This window comes from Siphateles boraxobius, unplaced genomic scaffold (assembly GCF_051911475.1).
Source record: "Siphateles boraxobius isolate OS27281-9 unplaced genomic scaffold, OSU_SipBor_1 68, whole genome shotgun sequence".
NCBI lineage: Eukaryota > Metazoa > Chordata > Actinopteri > Cypriniformes > Leuciscidae > Siphateles > Siphateles boraxobius.
Genome location: NW_027509195.1, coordinates 13393009 through 13415522, shown reverse-complemented (window position 1 = coordinate 13415522; position 22514 = coordinate 13393009). Strand labels below are relative to the sequence as shown.

The 22514-nt window shown below is 36.6% G+C and overlaps 2 protein-coding genes and 1 non-coding gene across 10 annotated transcripts; 1 reads left to right on the top strand and 2 right to left on the bottom strand.

The window, feature by feature from the left end:
• Positions 1-1066: 1066 nt before the first annotated feature.
• On the bottom strand, positions 1067-9810 carry kcnv1 (potassium voltage-gated channel modifier subfamily V member 1). 2 transcript variants are annotated; one of them, XM_077214983.1, is made up of 4 exons: positions 9481-9810; positions 8184-8220; positions 6549-7517; positions 1067-1759 (listed from the first exon to the last, which is right to left on the bottom strand). In XM_077214983.1, the coding sequence occupies exons 2-4, from the start codon at positions 8200-8202 to the stop codon at positions 1248-1250; spliced, it is 1500 nt and encodes a 499-aa protein (XP_077071098.1). In that variant the 5' UTR covers positions 8203-8220; positions 9481-9810; the 3' UTR covers positions 1067-1247. The 2 variants fall into 2 exon arrangements, with proteins under 2 accessions (XP_077071098.1, XP_077071099.1); XM_077214984.1 differs by lacking the exon at positions 8184-8220 and having other exon boundaries at positions 9481-9809.
• A 1879-nt stretch (positions 9811-11689) lies between these two features.
• On the top strand, positions 11690-22160 carry dek (DEK proto-oncogene). 7 transcript variants are annotated; one of them, XM_077214976.1, is made up of 13 exons: positions 11690-11766; positions 12314-12542; positions 12737-12945; positions 13043-13137; positions 13314-13434; positions 13773-14066; positions 14221-14343; positions 16819-16941; positions 17575-17697; positions 18090-18201; positions 18379-18524; positions 21069-21137; positions 21223-22160. In XM_077214976.1, exons 2-13 carry the CDS (start codon positions 12338-12340, stop codon positions 21232-21234), a joined length of 1632 nt encoding a protein of 543 aa, XP_077071091.1. In that variant the 5' UTR covers positions 11690-11766; positions 12314-12337; the 3' UTR covers positions 21235-22160. The 7 variants fall into 7 exon arrangements, with proteins under 7 accessions (XP_077071091.1, XP_077071092.1, XP_077071093.1 ...); XM_077214977.1 differs by having other exon boundaries at positions 11692-11766; positions 12305-12542; XM_077214978.1 differs by having other exon boundaries at positions 11692-11770; positions 12305-12542.
• Positions 22161-22416: 256 nt separating this feature from the next.
• trnae-cuc (transfer RNA glutamic acid (anticodon CUC)) lies at positions 22417-22488 on the bottom strand. Its single transcript has one exon. It is a non-coding gene; the product is annotated as a tRNA-Glu (tRNA).
• Positions 22489-22514: the final 26 nt, after the last annotated feature.

Sequence of the window (22514 nt, the reverse complement as noted above, 5' to 3'; positions counted from 1 at the left end):
GTCTATTGGTTACCGTTTTACTGAATCTATATGATACTTCGATGCAATGTTTGAGTGGTAGATAATAACCATATATCGTCAATATTGCCTTTCTGCTGTTATCTCGGGACGCTAGTCCCGAGGTAAATAGCGTTCGTCAGCTCCAGTTTGTATCCAGCCTCTCACGGAGACTTTAGATGCCCCAACGCCTGTGAAGAGACGACTCGACGCCTGTGAAGAGACGACTCAAAGCCGGCGATATGTTATGCCATAAATTAATACTTGATTAACTAACTGTATTTTTCTATGTACATTTCCGAAATGCAATTTCTGTAAAGCTGCTTTGAGACAATGTGTATTGTGAAAAGCGCTATACAAATAAATTTGAATTGAATTGAATTGAATATTATAATATCAAGCTACCATAAATAAATCTGCAAATTTTACAAATCGATTTGCATTATAGCTTGAGGCAAGACAAATAATCATTACCTGATTCATGAAGATAAACGGAGGATAAGATAGCTTCCGTAACATAGTCAGGCAGACAAAAAAACACCCAAGACTACGGGGTGTCATTGGTTGTTGCGTTAAATGTTACCCAGATACAATAGTGCTATTTTCTGATTGGCTAACAACACCAGACGAACAACACCAGAGGAGACGCACTTGACTTCATGCCTGTTCCACAGTGAGAGCGGCGCGGCCAGAGTTTTGGGCGCTGCGGCATATTAAATATATTACAAATAGTTTTTCAGCGTGAAAAATACAATGTGTGGCGGGAGAGCGTGGGGCGGGAGAGCTCAATGCGTGACACTTGACAGCCCTGCGATTTTAAGGAAGTGGGGGTGGTGGTGGAAGTGACGTATATGCCGTAAAGCAGTCGAGTTTTGTAGTTCTCTTTGTTCGCCGGTTACTACCCGAAACCCGAAGTTTAAAAGTACGATTAAAAACGCTACAGACCCCGTCAGGCTATGGCAGACGAGTCATTCAATCTATTGTAAGTCGATGTACCTTCACAAGAGACTTGGAAATATATAATGAAGGTTGAAAAGTTACCTGGTGTTACTTTAAGAAACGCCCCATTTGTATGTAAAATGAGCAACAGCTGAATTAGATTGTTACAGGATTGCAATTAAATGCAGGTTTATGACATCAGAAACATGAGAAACATTTAATTCCTTATATGTCACAATTAAACATTTTGTGGTTCTTAAAATACCACAAAATCTGTCTCTCTCTCTCTCCGGCAGCTTAGAGGCCTACTGTTACCACCAGAGATCTCCTGCACTGCTGCGTGTGCTGGCTCGCTCTCGCCCCTGCAACCGCAGCATCTCCAGCACGCTTCTGGCATAGGCGTCCCGCAGGTTCACCCCTACCGCCGACACATCTGAGGCCGAGTTGCGCGTCAGTCGCTTCAGTGCCTCCCCGTGCCTCAGTGCCGCTTCCTTCATTTTAAGCGTGAAGTAGCAGGCAGAGAAACGTTCGTTGATAATGGCAATAGGCAGCGAGAGGATGAGAATGCCAGATAGGATGCAGATGAAGGCCATCACCTTTCCTAGTGTCGTATCTGGACGGATGTCTCCGTACCCCACTGTGGTCATGGACGTGGTGGCCCACCACCAGGCGCTGGGCACATTGGTGAAAGTGGTCTCCGGCATGTCGTGTTCGATGGCGTATTCCACTGTGGCGAAGATGGATATGCCGACAGAAAGGAACAGCATCAGGAGGCCTACTTCCTCGTAGCACTGGGCGATCGTCATGCCCAAAGACTTGAGACCTGATGAGGAACACACAAAGAAGATAAAGACAAAGTTCCTTAATCTAAAAGCCCGTTAACACAAACGCTTGTCACAGAAAAGAAAGAACTAAAACAATATTTACATGTTTTCAAGTAGTCGTCAGAAAAAAAACTAATATTCGTGTTGGTATGAGGATATGCATTAAATGGATAGTTCACCCTCTTGTCATTCCAAATCTGTATGCATTTCTTTCTTCTGCTGAACACAAAAGAAGATATTTGGAAGAATGCTGATAACCAAACAGTTTTGGATCCCCTTCACTTCCATTGAATTTTTTGTCCATACAATGGAAGTCAATGGGAACTGAATCTGTTTCGTAACCAATATTTTTCAAAATATCTTTTGTGTTCTGCAGAAGAAAGTCAGTCAAAGTGGTGTGCACAGGCCTTCAGACTAATATGAATGAATAGATTTTTAGATTAATATAAATTGTATTTTAGGGCTCAATCAAATTTTTTCATAATATTCTGATTACATTTTTTACATGAATTGCAAATAATTCAATGTAAAAAGTAACCTCAGAAGTCAATCAAGTGGATGTTTTACTTCCATATCGGGTGCTAAATTAACAGACCTAATTTTAACATTATCACTGCACGCCAAGCGGATTGGACCTAATTACTTAATTACTTTTAACCTTAGAACAATAACATGAACAAGGAGAGGCCTCTCAATTAATTAGGGAAAAAAAATAATTATGGCACTTTCATGTACTTTGTGTCATGTCAACTTTCCCATGTAACAAAGAATTAAAAATTGTTATATTGTGTCACTCTTTTTTTAACACAATGCTCAAACAATTTCATCTTTGACCCCATTTGCCACTGACCAATTGAAGTGTAGCCAATGATTACGGTTTGCATGCCAAAACATTACATCTGTACCTACTAACATAAGAAGATGCTGTTGATAGAATTTGAATCAGTGACTGCATTGTTTTATTTTTAGTGTAATATGTTCTACAGAGATCATGAACTTCTCTAAGTGATAGATATAAATGTGCACAATTAGGGAAGTTATATCCAGGAAACTTTTACAAAAGAAACAAACAAACACACACACGCATGTCTCTTTGTAGTCTCGTCGAAGCTGTTTTATCAGCAGCATCCACACACAAAAAAACAAAAGTTCAACATGAAAAATGTTTTTGCGCAAGTGCACTTGCCAAATGAAGACGGATTGTATAATGGATCAATCAAAAAACGTTGTTTATTAACGAGCTGTAACGTTAGTCACAGACTGACAGAATAAATGCAGTTCAAGTTAACGCCATGGTTCATAGAGTGCACTGATTCTGAATCTGGCGGCATGGCGAGCGTGAGACGCGGCAGTGCACAGATCGTGACGCGCGTCTCTCTATAATGTGATTGTGAAGTAAATGGGAGCGGGAATTCACCGCATTATGAACTCGTCACGCAATACCCCCAACCTCAGACCAAATGTTAAGCCATTTAGACAGGCCAGCCTATATAAATATCATATTAAGCAGAAATGTGAAATGTACCTTAGCATATTAGAGGAAGACGCTGATATCTGGATTGAATTGATGCGTGAAGAATGCACTTCCACAGCAGTCACGAGTAACAGCAGGAATAGGCGGTTAAAGTTCTCTATGCTTAATTTGATTTGATGACAGTCACGAGACCGATTACTCAATCCAATCACGTTGATGGATAAAAATAAAATGAAATTAGGCTAAAACAAGTGCAGTCTTTAGCCTCCTTGTTAGAGCGCCTAACTCTCATGCCGGATACCCGGGTTCGAGGCCCGCTCGAAGCGGGTCGAGTGGGACCCGGGTGGAGGGGTTACATTGGTGCCGTGACCCGGATGGGAGTGAGGTTTAGTGGGGTGAGTGTAACGGAGGCCAGCTAGTAGTCGCTGTGCGAGTAAACCTCACTCCTCTGATCTCAAAAGGCTCTCTAGATACAGATGCTAGAGGCTGCAGTTTTTAGCCTCCTTGTTAGAGCGCCTGACTCTCATGCCGGATACCCGGGTTCGAGGCCCGCTCGGAGCGGGTCGAGTGGGACCCGGGTGGAGGGGTTACACAAGCATATGTAACGAGTAACGACCACAAACAGAAGGAAAATAGCGGAGAAAAAGTACCGATACATCACTTAAAATGTACTCAAGTAAAAGTAAAATTACACAATTTTTAAACTACTCAAAAAAGTACAATTTCTGAAAAAAACTACTTAATTACAGTAACGTGAGTATTTATAATTCGTTACTTCACACCCCTGGTGTAGACTACACAATTTGTGATTTCTTAAAAAAGCTTAATATTGAACTTAGTAAATTCGCCATTGTCACTGCATGTTAATGAACTCTCATGCGCAAAGAAAATGACACCATAGGCTACGCACAACACGTTGATCAAACATTTAAATTTAGAAAACAGCCGTTTTACCACGCAGAATTGGTCAATCAATATCAATTAGAGTAACAAATCAGAAATTCCTTAATTTTTTTATTTTAAGCAATCAGGAATCTGAAGGGATTGGCAAGAATGCATTATGTTTACTGCTTAGTGCTTAATACACTAAAGGAGGCTGTACTGCTGTACCAACTACCTAGGGGGGATTAAATGCCGCTAAGTGGAAAAAATGTAATTTGCATTACTGTCTGTTCAAAATAAATGAAAAGAAACCTAGCATTGGCGATTTGTTGATTTTTCCTGTTGAACCGAACTCGTACCGCAACCCCAAAACCAAGGTAAATCGATCGTACCGTGAATTCTGTATACCGTTACACCCATAATATATCCAAATATATATTAAACCTTTGAATTTGAATCTTCCGGTTTGTCTGTGTGTGATGTGTGAATCTTACTGCAAAGCATCAGTCAAGAACTAATATAACAGTAATGATATCATCCAAGATATTCTAGCCTTTAAATATAGGCACCTAAGAACAGCTGCTACACTTTCTCCCTCCAAAATGGCACGGCTTCTTGAGAAATGCTTCATTTATTATTTTTTTAGCTGCCTTGCTGAATGCATTTACAGAAAGAACATCAAGCATCTAAAGTCAACACCTAGCTTACTTATTCTGTGTATCAAAGCATGTCCTTTTTTTTTGAAGTAGAAACCGTATTTTGTTATTAACACACTGGCTTTCAAGGTATTGGAGTCAACATGACTGCCAGCGAAAAACTAGGTTTCTATATTGAGAAAATGAAAATGCACTGGGGAACACTGAAAACCTTGATATTGAATTATTTTTCTATTCATTTCCATTCTGATTGTGTCACAGTTTGGTCTGAACACTGTTCATTTTTTATGTTTATGGCTATTGGGACCGTCTTCCTTCGTTTGGTTTGTGTCTTCTGATCAGATTAGCTACTACTGAGAATAAACACCTTCAGACGGGAAGAGAATGCCGCAGACAAGAGAGACCCCATTATTAAAATGTGACGGATATGAAAATAGGCTCTGCCAATGCCTCGGTGGATTATCTGTCAGTGTTTACTTTACATTTATTTATCCTGAGAACAGAGCTGACATTGTCTGCTTAGAAATGTGTTAAATCTAAACAGAATTATGGTGAGACACTGTAAATAAAAAATCAGTCTGCTATTTAGCCATAAAATAAAATATTGCTTATTCTATTTTAAAACATAACTTTGGGAATTAGTTCCCAACCAAATAATTTAGAATTTTTCATTATTTGACATTTCCATATCGAAGTTGATAGAACATGAAAAGCCCCAGTCCCATCAAATTCCCCAACTACCCTCCTTTTTTAGCTCCTGCATCATGTTTTTAAATTTATTCATGACTTTGTGGCTGCATCCTAGAAAGAGATTATTTCCTTCAAAAAACACAAGATTAAACCCACAAGTCTGTGCTCGGTTACTGTTTGTCTATGGATCTTCCTTTAAGTCACCATGGGATACTGACAAAATATGAATGGATGAATAAATTGACTCACTCTCCCAAAAATAGACTGACATCTTCATGAATTATTTCATTCCCCAGGATGAGAGTCCATTACGAGTCGATAGAGTGTTAAAATTCCCAGATGTTCAGGTGGAATGTGTTTGACTGACAGAAAGTAAATAGAAAAAAAAAAAGAGTTTTCAGAGCTTCAGCTCAGTTTTCTTCATCTTCATTAATAAATAAATTCAAAATGTTCGGTAATGTTCGGTTTTGACTTTGGCACCACTTACATTTTTCCATGACCACCTCACTTCCATTTAAGGCAACAGTTAAACTTACGTTTTTTAAATGTAAATGATGTTGCATTTTTTTGCCAACATTTTTTTGGTTGACAGTGTAATTTTTGCTTGCTTTAGGTAACATTCTAGTTTAAGAATTTAAAGACATTTATAATGTTACAAAAAAATCTATTTCAAAGAAACGCTGTTCTTTTGAAATTTCTATTAATCAAAGGATCCTGAAGAAAAAGTATATTGGTTGTCAATGATAATAATAAGTAATAATTCTTGGGCACCAAATCAGCATATTAGAATGATTTCTGAAGGATCGTGTGACACTGAATACTGGAGTAATGATGCTGAAAATTCAGCTTTGACATCACCGAAATAAATCACATTTTAAAATATATTCAAATAGTAAAAAGTTACTCTAAATTGTAACAATATTTCACATTATAACTGTTTTTACTGTATTTTTAAATCAAATAAATGCAATCTTGGTTAGCATAAGAGACTTCTTTCAAAACATAATAAAATCTTACCGACCCCAAACCTTTTAATGGGTATTGTATGAATGATTATTATATGATATGTTTGAATAGGTATATCACCTGTGGAGTGTCGGCCAAGTTTAAGCATCCTGAGTGACCTCAACAGCCGCAGCACTTGAACAACCCGTCCAACGTTCTCCAGTTCGGTAGACTCTCCATGAAGGTTTTCCACGGCCAGAGTCACATAGAAGGGCAGAATAGCCAGAAGGTCAATGATATTCACCACTCTCCTGCTGAACTTACACTTATCTCTGACACACATGAACCTGAGTACCAGCTCACCGGTGAACCAAATAATACAAATGTACTCGAGAACATCTAAGATGATAGGTGCACCAAGTATAGTGAAGTCCAGCGATATCAAAGCCATGTTCACGATGGACACCACCAAAAAGAACATGGACAGCGTCCCAAACGTCTTGGCCGCCTTGGAGGAGTCCGGCTTCTCCATGAGGTCCCAGATGCGTTGGCGTAAGTCCTGGCACAAAGCTCCGGTGAAGTCCTCCTCCTCATTGTCCATTATCTCATCATCCTTACTAATATCCATCGTCTCTTTCATCTCCTTCCGGCGGTAGTACTTATCCCTACAGCACCTGTCTATGCGGAGCTCATCGATGCCCCAGTACTCGATCTCCTGAAGGAACGAGATCACGCACAGCTCCTCTCGAACATGTAAGTGACCTGTCTTGTAGAAGTTCATGATGTACTGGAAGGTCTGCGAGTTGCGGTCAAAGAAGAACTCGTTCTCCAAGAAATCTGCATCGTCGCACAGGTCTAAAGCAGAGTCTCGATTGGAGAGGGCCAGCTTGCCCAGGCGAGTTTCTGGGTGAGAGGCCAAAAGTTCCTGAGAGAGGATATAGCGGCTACCTCCCACATTTATAATGAAGAAGTCCAGCTGTTTTTCGCTCGGCAGTGCGGGTTCGCTGAAGAATACGCTGGAGTCCAAGGACAGCAGTGAAGCGTTGTCCTCGTAGAACTCTGCCGGACTTGATGAATCCGTGATCATGTTGTTCTGGGTTATGTTGAGCCCTGAGAGAGCCAAAATTATTTTTTTAAAGTGCATTAATATGACAGACTGAAAAATATCAGTATCAATAATAATGGGGCTTTTCCTGCTAGTCTAAAGTTAGAATAAAAATGACACATATTTGATATTTTCACACGATTAACCTTGGGTGAACAAAATCCTGGGTTATCATGTTCCATGTTTTACACTGTTCTTGTTTTATCATGGTTTAGTAAATATTCTTGAGAAGCCAGAATATTGTTGTGTTTTTACATTTATGATATTAATACTACACACAACTAGAAATATATCTGGTATCTCAAAGTATTAGAGCACCCAAAAATGTAAAATTTGTCACCACATACAAGTCAATGGGGTCCAATGTTGTTTTGTACATACAAAAACAGGCGAAACATTTGTCAAAACATCTTCTTTTGAGTTCTGCAGAGGAAAGAAAGTTACAGGTTTGGAATGACATGAGGGTGAGTAATGGTAACATAATTTTCATTTTTGGGTGAACTATCCCTTTAAATCTTTGTACAGTGTCTCCGCATGACTAAAGCTTTTGCAATCTCGATTCAACATTTTTTACTGTTTTCTTCAGATGCTGGAAATTCAGTTTCTGCAATTGTACAAATCATATGAATATTTAATGAGGAAAGCACTGAGTTAAAAAAACAACAACTCACCATAACATTCAAGCAGCATGTTGTTTCACTTTGATGCCTTGAAAGGAAAGTTTCATAACCCACAGTTAAAAGTGGCATTTACTCTGGGTTTAAACAGTAGGGTTAATTGTAGTGTGAAGCCCTGGGTGTGTGTTTTATATAACACATTACAGTGCTTCATCTGCTTTACTATTCCTACATATGCACTTTAAAAGAGAAGACAGTTTGGAAAGTCTGTACAGGATATGTGTAATACCAACTTGAAAGCTCTGTGTATTGAATGAGCAAATTCCCTTAATGATTTTTTCCCCCTTTCACTGCCAGACATCAGACAAGGTGGGAGGGAGAAGAAGCCTTTGGCAGTGTCCTACTTCTTCAAAGCTGCATTGAGATTTAAATATTTTAGCTGGCCTGTCTAATTAATTGAACTAATGGTACTATTCTTGTAATCATTAATTCTCTTTGGTAAGCTCTTCTGTAATATTGTCATGATGGTCATTTTAAAGCCTACGTTTTTAACAAGATTCAATGGGATAAGCGTTAAGAGGTCTGAGCCCAATTTGGAGACTGAGAATACTTTTTTTTAAAAGGAACGATACATTTCATTTAATTTTGTTTTTAAATAGTTTTATTTTTCTTGACTAAATTTAAAGCAACCCACTGCAAATAAATAATCCTTCTGTAAAAAGTGAATGCAGGCACTGCTGTTTCATCTGATCCTTAAAAAAACTTGGTTATTCCAGTTACATTAGATTTGAATAAAACCAGTCAATGCAGATGTTACCATCTGAATTAGGCATATATTTTAAAATGATTGATTTTAGGTTTATATTTTCTACAGTGTAAACTTAGAATTAAGTGTTTGTCCTGTTTACATCATTATTAAAAACAATCATTTATGTTGAAAAAAAAGAAGGCAATTTCCTCTCTGAGATGAAAATGAAATGGATCCAATGTCCGATTTTTAACATTTTCAGTGGGTAATATAAATAATAGTTTTTGTGGACCTAAAGTAGCCTAGCTAGTAATAACAACAAATTTATTAAATTAATTTTATAAAAGTCAACTAATACCAATCTCTCAATCTTTAAATTATTTTACTATTTAGGTTAATCTTCTTATTTAGTGTCGGATAGACAGTGAATGCGCTATCTACAATTAGGCTACCTGAAGACGAAATAGAGAAATAAATTGATAGGCGATCAAATAATCTTCATTTAAATAAGTCGCAAACAAATTATTGCAACATTTATTATTAACGACTAAAAAACATAACAAAGAACATTATACTTGAATACCAGTAACTCTGGACACCCACCTTCAGCCTATAAGCCTACACTGAAAGCACGCGCGCCTGTGTGAGGTGAGCTGGATCCATCAGGCTCTTTGCTCTGTTCCCACTTCAAAAGATGTTGATCCTCTGTCGATAAACTGAAGAACATCATGCAAACGCCTTGTGATGTTCAAATCCGAAATGTTCACATTGAAGAGCTGATGCAGTTCAGGGTTTCACGGGTTCATGGGAGTTCGGAACAGTTCTGACGCGCTCTCGTGCACCTTTCCTTTCCAAGCGTTTTAACCATAGACTGGTTTTAGCGGAGAGAATGCGATCTATCAACCAATCAGGAGACACTTTCAGGCTGCTAGGCAACAAACTCCAGACACTTACAACCAGTAAAAAAAAAAATTAGACGCGTTGTAATCATCTGGAAAAATCAAAGCCTTCGCGGTCACGAGATCTACACCTGCGTGCGCGCAGCACCTAAAAAGCAAACTATTCTTTGTTCGTCGTGGGTGGGTCAACTTTGACCTTAAACCTACGCTTGATTCACATAACTTTTCCCACACATTTCAAAACAAAGTCCATGGTTGGGTAGTATGAACAGAGTGGACATGCATCTGCATGTTGATTTATCAAACTCGGGTTTTTATTTAGCCTAAAACATGATAATCAGTGTTCTGCTAAGGGAATGCGGTGACAGAAAAAAAAGTATAAAGCACTTACTGGGGAATGGGATTTTTCCTGGCACAACAGGGGAAAAGGAAAGAAAGAAAGAATGAATCAAATTAATCATAACTGACATTTTTAAACGTTTATTACATTTGCAGTAAATGGTTAGCCAGCTTTAGAGTATTAAGAACTGTATGTGTTTCTACTGTAGCCTATACACAACTGTGGATTATTAAGGTTTGTCAGCCCCTGGTTTTAGCAAACCTGCCATGTAAAAGCATAACATATCACAAAACTCTTCTTAAACACCAAAGTTGTTGATTTGACTGGTTTTAAATGAATATAGCCTAGTCTTAAAATCAAGATTCTTTTTTGACATTAATGGTGAATAACCTTTAAACATCCATGGAACCTTTTCATTGCACAAAAGGTTCTTTATTTTGGAATAAGGTTATTCAAAATTATTAACACTTTCTTCACACTAAGAAAAAAATGGTTTTAAGAACTGTTCACTGAAAGTTTATCTTAAAAGTTATTTTATGTTGCGGTGAAAGCAGCCTTTTGGAACCTTTATATTTAAGAGTGTTTAACAACTTGAACATTGGATAAAATGTGCAATCTAATAGATTAGACAATTTGCTCATTTCACTCCGGGCCTACATAGCCAGGCCTATTATAATTGCATTCCTGACCATGTGTCAATGAATGAATGAATAAGTCAATGAATGAATGAACGAATGAATGAGTAATTGCTGAATCAGCAGGTGAGATGGATCATAAATGTGTGGTAGGAGATATCTGGTCAGATTGGAATACTATCTACTTAACTAACTTACTATTATTATTACTGCTATGCACATAGAAGACTTGTACAGTGTATTTAGCTATGATCTTTAACATGTTTTTTGATTCCTTTGATATCAGTCCTTAATAATGTAACATTTCTACACAACATTTAAAATGCTAAATAACTACTTTTATGATTATAAAAACACTTTCTGAATGAAACATGCCATGCGATTATGTGACAAATGATGCATGCACCAAGTGAATACTGTGGAAATGCTTTTTTTTTTACTGGTTATCAGTACAGTAGCTTTTACCATGTTGCCCCCTGCTGTTAGTAAAAGTATTGCTGCCACCAAATTAATCAGATGAAAAACTAATCTAAAAACACAATTCCCTTTCTTTACAGTGAGAGAACATAATAACTTAAATATATTTTATAGAAAATAGGCTATTTAAATTCATATTTCCAGACATTGTATCTGAACTTTTATCTGTATATTATCCCTAAATGAAAGATTATACATTATGAAGTGGTCCCAACATTTTTTAATGCCACACACATATAATTTACTCAGTCTCATGTAGCCTAACAAACATGTAAAACATTTTACTGACAGGCAGCTTCAGTCACCATACACTTTAATTAGATCTTTGGTCATTGCAACAATAGTCCATGTTGACTGAGATTATCATTCTGACTAAAACATGGGGGTGTAAAAATGACAGAATTGTATTTTTCGGGACATGTCCTTTTAATATGAATTTATCCGCGTGGTCACGTGATAGCCCGCCCTTTCTTTTCAAACGCCATGTTTACTGCGCACGTACATCACCACCAAATAGCTTAAAAGGCAGCATCATACAGTGAGTAAGTTATATCTATTAAAGTATGAGTGCATGGGTTTTATTGAGGTTTTATAAACTGTATACTCTTCTCTAAGTTGTGTTTTTACGTACACGAAGGCAGGTATTGTCGTGATTTGTTGCAAAAGGGAATATAATTGTGTTTTGTTGAGCAAGTAGGCGGGACAAATAAGCTAGTCTGCTGTGCTATCAATCTCGCGCCGCCTAAAAGATTTAAGTCGGAAGCACATGTATACGAAAAAGTTTGTTTTTCACTCACGTTTGCTCATATATCTTACATTTCCATCAGTTTACCTTACATTTGGTCGTAATTGTATAGCTTGTTAGCATGCTTAAGGTTTGTGTCTGTGCCTTATACAACTAGGATACAAACACGCGCCAAATTCGTTTGCAGTGAGTACGTTAACAGTGCACTCTCTGTTATTGATGTTATATGCGTCGACAAATAGAGCTGTCGTCGTTTTTGTATGTAAATTATATAAGTAATACTACTATGGTATTCTGTTTAATTTGACTATTACAACACCGTTTTTTTAAGCTAATCTAGGAATCAACTGAAAAAATTCCAATCATGAGTAAAGAAATGGATGCTGTCAAGACAGAGGATCTTCCTGATACTTTCCTGGAAGAAAACAGCATAAAAGAAGAAGAGGAGGATGAGGAGGAGGAGGAGAAGAGGAAGAAGAAAATGAAGAAGAGTCCATCTGATGATGCAGGGCAGGATGAAGCGGAAAAACCTAAACCCAAAAGCATGTCTAAACCCAGAGTCAAATTGTGTAAGTTGAATAATACCAACAATAGATGCCAAACCTATTCTTTCAATAAATGTTATTCATGATGTCAATTTATGTTAAGCAACATAACTTTGTATTGAGCTTGTATTTAATTGTCATCAGTTTATAAATTAAATGAAGCTTAGATTACCCACTCCAAAGGTACCATCATTGTCCCTTTGTAATTGTCTTTTCAGTCGAACCTGAAATTCTTGAAGGAAAACGGGAGAAAAAAATCATCCAGAGACTTGATTTAATGTGTAGACCGAAAGAAAAGCTGAAGATTGAGAGTACAGGAAGAGGTGACAAACTGGGAGACATTGCACGGATTAATCACTCTATCGGAAAGCTTAAAGTCCCTCTGCTCAAACCTCTGCATAACATTGTATATGATCGACCAGGAACTGTAAGGTTTAGTTTGAGAACTCGCTTAACAAACAAATGCCCCAAAAACATGTTATAGATTGATATTAACTTAATAATGCTGATTAATGTTCATACAGGCATCAGCTCTGCGAAAAAATCTTCGGCTATTTAATGGATTTCCTTTTGGGACGGACAGTGACCTTTACAACAAAAAGGTGGAGAAAGTCAAAAAGTAAGTCCATTTAACTGCTTTGGAGCTTTATATATATATATATATGTGAAGTGATGCCCATGTGCATATTTACCTAAACCATCAGTAGTTTATTCCATCTGATGTGAAGTCCAATAATTTAGTTGTGATTAGTTTAAAGTGGGTGTCTGTGATAATGATTTTTGTCTGTCTGGCAGGCTTCAAAAGGGACTGCTCAAAACCATCTGTCAGACTCTTGATCTGGAGAGGACTGGAACCCAAATTGTTCTTTCTGAGAGGATCATGCGATTTCTTGTACAGCCAACCAACTCAGGAAAGGTGAGATCTTTTACCCTGAACAATAACGATACACATTTAATGCCACTGTACAGCCAATCTACTGCTGGAGATTAAATGTCTGATAACTGGGTGGTGATGGCGCAGTGGATAAGACACATGCCTTTGGTGTGAGAGACCCGGGTTCAAATCCACTGTGAGACACCAATGTGTCCCTGAGCAAGACACTTAACCCCTAGTTGCTCCAGAGGTGTGCGACCTCTGAAATATAGCAATTGTAAGTCGCTTTGGATAAAAGCGTCAGCTAAATGAATAAATGTAAATGTAACAAGTTTTTCTTTTGCTGTTTGCCAATGACTTTGTGTGTATATCATCTACAGCCTGTCCTAAAGAAGAAAAAGAAGATGACCAAAGATGCCAAAAGAGAAAAATCTTCATCCAAAAGTAAAAAGCCACAGAAAAAAGTAGAAAGTGGAAAGTCCAAACCCATTGTCTCTGATTCCAGCAGTGATGATGACGACGACGACGATGATGAAGAAGAAGAGAGTAAAGAGAACAGTAAGGGCACTGAGAAGTCAGCCACAGCAAGTCAAAGAAATAAAGACAGTGAAGATAATTCTTCTGATAAAGTGAAAGATTATCATGCTCCTATAGAAGACAGTGATGAGGAAGAAGTGAGTGAAATGGTTCTTTTGCTTTTCTGAGCGTTATAGTTGACACTGTGTAGTCAAAGATTTGAACAAATTCTCCAAATTTATTTTGTTCAGACAATCTATACACAATCATAGTGTGTTTACATTTGCTTGTCTTTTGTCTGCAAATCAAAAGAAATCATCTCCTCAGAAGAAATCTTCCACTATGAATTCCACAAAGAAATCTGACCAAAAGTCAGATCAGACTACATCAGATGACAGTGACCGAGATGTTCATGAAGAAAAGACTGTAAAAAAGGTTGGACAAACACTTACTACTAGTAATATTTTTGCATTCTGAAATATCTTTTAAAATTGTTAATATATATAAATGCAAGCTTATTTGTAGGGATGCACCAGTCATGACTTCTCGTGGCTGATTCAATTTGCCAATTTTCTTTGTGCTTATAAACACAACTTTAATAGGCATTAAAGGAGAATTCCGGCCAAAAATGAACCTAGGGCTAAATAACACATGGGTACCGAGTCGACCGTTCTCGGGGATGCGTTTTCATGTTAATCGAATGTACCCAGTTTAAACGTTAGTTTTAATTTAACCACAGATCAGCTTATAACGCTAGTGTATGGGGCATCGAAAAAGTAAAAATAAAAATCGCTAGTTAATACCACTAACAAGGCTCAAAATAGCCCCACACTAACACGGTAGCTTAATGAGGGTCTCTACCTGCAAACCGAAGCATTGAGATCTTTGTAAGTGTACAGACAGTTTAATAAGAAGATACTTTATAAAGACAGTAGACTTCACATATACAAGCAGGATCCATCTTTGGAAAACAGTCTTGAACAGACGAACCACGAACGCCATGCTACGTCCGTGGTCGATAGTCACAGTTCAGCTCACGTAGCACGGCGTTCGTGGTTCGACTGGTCGAGACAACAAAAAACAGTTTCAATTTATGGGCGGTCGACTGGTGCATCTCTACTTATTTGAGCTTGTAGTTTTGGTATGCTGTAAGTAGGGCTGCCCCCGACTAAAAATATTCCTAGTCGACTAACACTCCTGCATTTTAGCGATTAGTCGAATAATAGTTCATTTATGATATTAATATAAAAACTTGCGTATATACAAGGAAAGGTATAGTCCAATTTGAAGTTTAACACTTCCATATGACAGAAAATGCTAAAGCATGATATTAGCGCGTTCAAAATGAAAATTAAGGCTTAAAACAGAATAGTAAAGCGTTTAAAGTATACAGCGCTTACGACATGTTATAGGCTAATTATAACATAAAAACAGCAATCAGACTGCCTGTGCATTTTAATAATTTATTATCAAAAATACAAACTGTAACAGTTAAATGTAAAAAAAACAGTTTTGAATAAAATAAACTAAAATTCGTTCTTTAAAATAAATTAAATAAACGTATTAGTAACTTAGGCCTAGTACAAAACAAGGCAAAAAAACAAAAACAAATAAATACTGTAGCAAAAACGCTGTTTGGTATAAAAATACAGTGGAAAATTTAATTAAAATAATTTTTATATTGTTCAAAAGGAAAATTAACAAAAACGAATAATTTAATAAATGCACATGGCACATCGCACAACGCCAAAACTTAGAATAAAAAAGAAGGCGGCAAACAAATCAACAGCCTAAGTATTTGATTAAATTGTTTAGAAAAACTAGGCTATATTTAAGACAAAATGTGGAACAAATAGGCTAATTTAAAGAACACTAATACAAATCAAAAATATCAGAGCAAAGCAGCAAACTGCCATTAAGACGACGGATGAGTCTTGACCTGAAACAACAAATTGCAAACATCAGACTAATTTTTCTTACAGAATAAAAAACAACTTCTGCATAATATAAAAACGAATAAATAAAAATAATATTTATTTATTTGTATAGCCTACCCGTTATAAAAATACCCGTTTTTTATATAGCCTAATGGATAGCAAACAGAAACACTACAAAAAGGAAATTAAGCATTCTTACCTAAGCTTTCAATTCGATTTAATTTTTTTCATATTATGTGAGAGGAACACCAGCTTGTCCACATTATTGGGAAGGAGGGAGCTTCTCGACTTGTTCACAATGAAGCCGGCCTACATGTTTTAAATAAGACATAATCGATGTTGACGAGTGATAGGCAAATGTTTGCCTGCAGAGTTTGCAAACAGCCTTTTTAGGGTCGTTCTTCGATTTTTCAAAATGATCTTTTTTGGACTTTTTTTCCTGACATAATTGTTAGCATCAGCCAGACACCTCTCCCACAAGTGCGCTTTGGTATACCGCGAGGCACGAGATCTCGTTGATCTCTCGTTGCTTTATGTCATGTCATACACTGACTGCGCAGCCCCTGATTGCGTAATTTTTTTCACGTGATTTTTTTTGCGACTAATGAAAATGTATTCGACCAAGCCCTCCTCATATCGACTAACATTTAGTCGACTATTTGGGGGCAGCCCTAGCTGTAAGTCAGGCATATGTCAGCAAAAATGCTGAATTCTAATTAGTTCATTTGAAGCTTAATTTGATAACAATGAAAACTGCTATATCTTTCTGAGAGTTTTGAACCGCCTCTGAAAGAAATAGCAAATTTACATTTGACACATTCAGAACATTTCTGAGTTTTAGTTGACACTGGAAATGTGACACACATGACAAAGATTTTAACACAAATTCTCCACATATATGTTTATTGTTCAGACCATCTATAGGCAGTCTTACTGTGTTTATATTGCTTGTGTTTTGTTTATAAATCAACAGAAATCTCCCCCGAAGAAGAAATATTCCACCATGAAGTCCACAAAGAAATCTGACAAAAAGTCAGATCAGACTTCATCAGATGACAGTGACCAAGACGTTCATGGAGACAAGACTGTAAAAAAGGTTGGACACAAACAATTACTACTAGTAATATTTTTGCACTCTGAAATATCTTTTACAATTTTTAAAATAAATCCAAGCTTATTTGTAGGGATGCACCAGTCATGACTCTTTGCATCCATCTCCAGCATGTCCCGTCTCTGGCCTGTGATAATGTCCTGTTTACAGACTTTGCAATATTTCCACACAAATTACATTTGGGTAATTATTGCAGTGCAATTTGTGTGCAAGTCCATTATAGAGATCAGCCAAAATAGAAAGAAAAAGAAAAACGTTCCAATTTATGGGCGGTCGACTGGTGCATCTCTATTTATTTGAGCTTGTAGTTTTGGTATGCTGTAAGTCAGGCATATGTCAGCAAAAATGCTGAGTTAAAATAAATTCATTTGAAGCTTAATTTGATCGAAACTAAAACTGCTATATCTTTCTGAGAGTTTATAACCGCCTCTGAAAGAAATAGCAAATTTACATTTGACACCTTCAGAACATTTCTGAGTTTTAGCTGACACTGGAAATGTGACACACATGACAAAGATTTTAACACAAATTCTCCACATTTATGGTTTTATAGTTCACACCATCTATAGGCAGTCTTACTGTGTTTACATTGCTTGTGTTTTGTTGACAAATCAACAGAAATCTCCCCCGAAGAAGAAATCTTCCACCATGAAGTCCACGAAGAAATCTGACAAAAAGTCAAATCAGACTTCATCAGATGACAGTGACCAAGACGTTCATGAAGACAAGACTGTAAAAAAGGTTTGGACAGACACTTATTGCTAATATTTTTGAATTCTGAAATTTTGTAACAATTAAAATAAATTCAAGCTCATGTGAACTTGTAGTTTTAGTATGCTGTTTAAGTCAGGCCTGTATTAGTAGAAATGATGATTAACAGTTAGTTCATTTGAAGCTTAATTTGATGATAATAAAAGCTGCTATATCTTTCTGAAGAATTTTGAACCGCCTCTGTCTGAAATGGCAATATTTCATTCGACACTTTAACAAGTACATTTGTAGCACTTTAGATTTACAGATCTGCTGATGCTCCAGAAATATGTTAAGTTATTCCAACTGATTTTCTTTCTTGCAGTGCTATACCTATTTGATAATTGCATTAAAACTGACATTATAATTGACAATTTTCCTAGACCATCAAGAAGCCTCCGGCGAAGAGAAAAGCTCCAGCAAAGCCTGTCCCTAAAACCAAGAAAGCTGACAGCAGCAGCAACCGAAGGAAAAAGATGGCAAGCAAGATCAAGGGTGATAAAGCAGCAAATTCTTTCTGATGCAATACCAAAAGTTAAAATCAAAATTATTAATTTTTTTTTTGTCTACAATTAAAATTACATGCAATCCTTTAGCATCATATCAAAACTGCAACTAGACGCTTTGGTTTTGCAAAGTGCTGAGTTTGACATGCTGTATTTTTCCTTCCAGATGAAAGTGAAAGTTCTGATGATGATCAGCCATTGATCAAGATGCTTAAAAAACCACCAACTGATGACCAGTTGAAGGAGGATATCAAGGATCTCCTGAAAGATGCAAACTTGGAGGAAGTTACAATGAAGCAGATTACCCGACAAGTATTTTATTTCACAGCATTTATCGGGGACAAAATGGCTTATTTTGAGAGCAGGGTTTTTACGGTCAGGAAAAACCTAGGAAAAGTCATGGAATTTTAAAATAATAATTTCCAGGCCTGGAAAATATTTGGAAAAATAAATAAACCCAGAATGTTTTGGAAAAGTCCTGGAAATTTGTTTACAAATATCTGTATAATAGAATATTGATTTCAAATATTAACCGTGTTCAACAATGGCTACGTTTACATGCAACCAAATAATCCGTAAGTGATCGGATGGCTCAATCGGACTGAAAAGCCTTCAGCCTTCAAGCCTTCGATCCGAATGAAATTTCGATCGGATTGAAAGCCTAAACTGAAAGGACTGCGCATGTGCAATGACGTTGAAATAGCATTATGACGTGCTGAGTGAGCTGTTCTTCCTGTAAAATGTTTAGGATTCTCATCACTTATTTTTATTCTTTATTTATTATTTAACATTAATATAAATGCATTTTTTTTTGTCTACGTTTGTTTTAATTATGTTATACTTCTTAAACATTTAACAACATAATATTATATGTATCTGCCATGTAATAGCTGGTGATGCTGATATAGCAATAAACTCAAATACTACAACTACTATGGATACAGGGAGGGACATTTTTACAGCGTTATGAATAAGCAGCACGGCACAAAGGTTAATATGCTCATTGTCTCCAAATTATGTTAATTAAATTAAGGGCTGTTTAAAACAAGTAAAGATCCAATGTAGGAAAATGGTTATTATGCGCAAACAGCAGGAAACTATATTTGTGCAGTGTGGGATGTTGAAAAATCTATTCCGACTTTATGCTTGTGACATATAAACACGCACATCAACCCGATCACGTTTAGCGTTAATGTAAACATTTCGTTTGGATTTTTGGAAACAAAAGTTGTGCATGTAAACGTAGCCAGTAGGGCTGGGCGATAAATCGATTTTATCGATTAACTCGAATGTGTAGTTTACGCCGATTTTTTTGAATGAAAATCGGTTTTCTCTTTAACAACCGCCGACGCTCCCCTCTGGGTTCCCGTAGTTCCGACCGGGCTCAGCGCTTGCCATGATAGAGATACACAAACAACATGGCAAATGAACAAGACCGCAGCAGCAGAGGCACACCCGCCGAAAACATTTACAAGCTGAATCTGCAGGGCCGCCAACTCTCACGAGTTCACTGTGAGAGACGCAATTTTGTCACTTTTTACACGCTCTCACGCCACACATCCCTTTTATCATGCAGAGAAAAATCGCGAAGCAAAGAGGACACTGACACCGACAGACAAGACAGAGCAGGTTACTATCGATATGAAACAGATTCTCAGCTCTCAGATTCTGTCAATTTTATTACGAAATTCAAACAATAAACACCGTTTTGGCGCTTGTAAATGTGACGTGAGAGAACGCTGACAGATCTCAGTTCAAGCGGCACGTGAACGGATCATCTGTTACTCTTTACTACCAACTTACCGAGATGTAATAAAATCGATCGATCAGTGTTTTTCAACCGCGGAAAGATGTCCATAAAACAGCTGGAGAACAACATATGCCACATAACGCTACATTTACCTCAGGAATCCCTTTTAATGACCCATAGCACGCATGTGGACTTAAAATAATTGCTATAGAGAGGAGTATTTAGCTAAATATGATAACTATATTACACATTCATTGTATTTTTACCTATATCATTAAAATAGTATAACGTTGTTATTATAAAAAACGTATTATATTTAATTTGAGTTAGTTTTAACCTTTAATAATACCAGCTGACAGGGCTCTCTGTTTACAGCATTAGGTGAATTTTTTTTTGAGAACAATTAACAACACATTAACGTATCTACCATACCTAATATTTATCCAAACGAATTTATATTGAATCAAGATCAGAATCAATTCACAAGAATTGAATTGAAATTGTGAAATTTGTGTTAAGCAATAATAAAAACACTAGCATACCAGTCATTGTGCCATGTAAACATTGTTTACATGGTTAATTAACTTAATAAAATTGTTTAGTTACCAAATAATTTGACAATCACAACACACTTATTGTGATGCAAGTTTTTTGTTTTTTTACACATCCCCAATTCCAATCCACCCATTTTATTTTGTTACATTTTCAATGTTTTCAAAGACAGGGCCTGTCCTCTTGTCTTTTTGGCTTGTTGTTTCTGATTGTAATTAAATCCAGATCAAATCCCATAAGGGAATATTAAAACAAAATAAAGTTAAAACTTGTTTTGAACAATTTCTTTGTCATCTGCAGATTGATTTTAAGTAGGGAGAGAAAAAAAATCGATTTAAATCGTTAATCGGATTTTTTGTGAAAAAATCGGGGATTTTTTTTTTAGGCCATATCGCCCAGCCCTAGTAGCCAGTGATTCTCAGAAATCGCTTTCTGCACCTTAAAGTTAATGCAGGTGTAGTTCACCACAATAGATATTAACATGTTCCTCTAAAGTTTGACAACCTGAAACGTTTCCAAGTTGTTTTATAATTTAAAGTTCCTCTTTGTTGTAGGTTAATGATAAGTATCCAGACTTTGATCTGACCAGCAGAAAGGAATTTATCCGGGTTACAGTTAAAAGTGTGAGTACCTCCAAAGTGATAATCCAGTTTTTTATAATGGATTGGTCAATAAGCTATTATAATGGGTAAATTTCTTGTTTTTCAGTTGATATCATGAAGTGAAGTGAAGAAAATGCCTTATTCAAAAGGACAGCATGGGTGAAGATTGTATACAAGACTTGATTTTCATTACATTGTTCAGTTTTTATTTTTATTTTATACAATGTTTCTCAACTTTCCAGAAAATTCTGCTTTTCAAATTTTAAAGTCTTTTCTAAAGTTCAAATGTTCACATTTGACAGCGACTGATGTAGATTTTGTTGAAATATACCACATTTAAAAAAATATTACCCCCCCCCCCCCCCCACACACACACTTTTTAATGGCTCATAGCATACATGGTCACTAAATTGCATTTTGACAGACTCAGAAAAGACTGGCTGTGGCCTGCAATTACATTACAGTTGATATCGCCAATATAACATATGCAATATTTAAAAAAGGTATTTGGTACCTTTTATTAGTGCTGGGTTTCATTTTTGAGGTCCTGAATGCTGATTTGAAAAAAATGAAACTTATTTAGATGTTAATGTTTTGATCTATTTTGGTCTATTTTTTGTCCAGCATGTAATTTGTCAGTGTCACCCTCCATTTCAGTGTTGTGCTTAGAATAATTTGGGGTTTTAATACCAATTTGTAAAGAGTGAAAAGCATTAACATTTCTTTACAATCTTTGTTTCAGTTTTGTTTTAGTAAATATGCTTTGCATGTTCAGTTTCTTTCCTATATTTTTAATACTAGTCATAAGGATCAAACATAACTTAAATCCGTATTTTAAATGTAACTCATGCCTGCAGGTCCGTGTTGTAGATTAGGTTCTCTGATAGGACAAGAGTTAAGTTTGATCTGTTGTTTACACTGACCTCACCTCAGTAACAGTTTTATCAGTTATCATCCATCATATTACCCTGTGATACTGCATCACAAAAACTACAAAACAGAAACGAAGATGTTTATTTTGTAATAAATTGATTTTTCATAGAATATTACCTGTCTGTTTTCTTAAGACAAAGGTTCAGTTGCCACTTTTTGATGGTGTTTCTACATTTTTATGTCAGTTAAAATTGTTTTAATGTGTCACTCAACCTTTTGGACTCGAAGGTCATCCATTGTCCAACACAATTCAGCTATAATTATGACAAAGATGCTCGTTTTAAATTATTCGGTGTGTTTTGATTTCCAAGGTTTATTGAAATTGAATGAACAAATATACCTCCGGAACTTTCAAATAGAAAATATGTTCCCTGACCGGGAATCGAACCCGGGCCGCGGCGGTGAGAGCGCCGAATCCTAACCACTAGACCACCAGGGACTGTTTAAAATTGTAAGGAAAAAACT

Bases quoted from the DNA above. Each gene is read 5' to 3' on its own strand.
- kcnv1 (XM_077214983.1), bottom strand. The intron at 1,760-6,548 runs GTGATATACCTA...GTTCCTCATCAG, and splicing joins ACTTGGCCGACACTCCACAG to GTCTCAAGTCTTTGGGCATG.
- dek (XM_077214976.1), top strand. From the start codon at position 12,338: ATGAGTAAAGAAATGGATGCTGTCAAGACAGAGGATCTTCCTGATACT. The intron at 12,543-12,736 runs GTAAGTTGAATA...TTGTCTTTTCAG, and splicing joins TAAACCCAGAGTCAAATTGT to TCGAACCTGAAATTCTTGAA. The intron at 16,942-17,574 runs GTTGGACACAAA...ACAAATCAACAG, and splicing joins GAGACAAGACTGTAAAAAAG to AAATCTCCCCCGAAGAAGAA.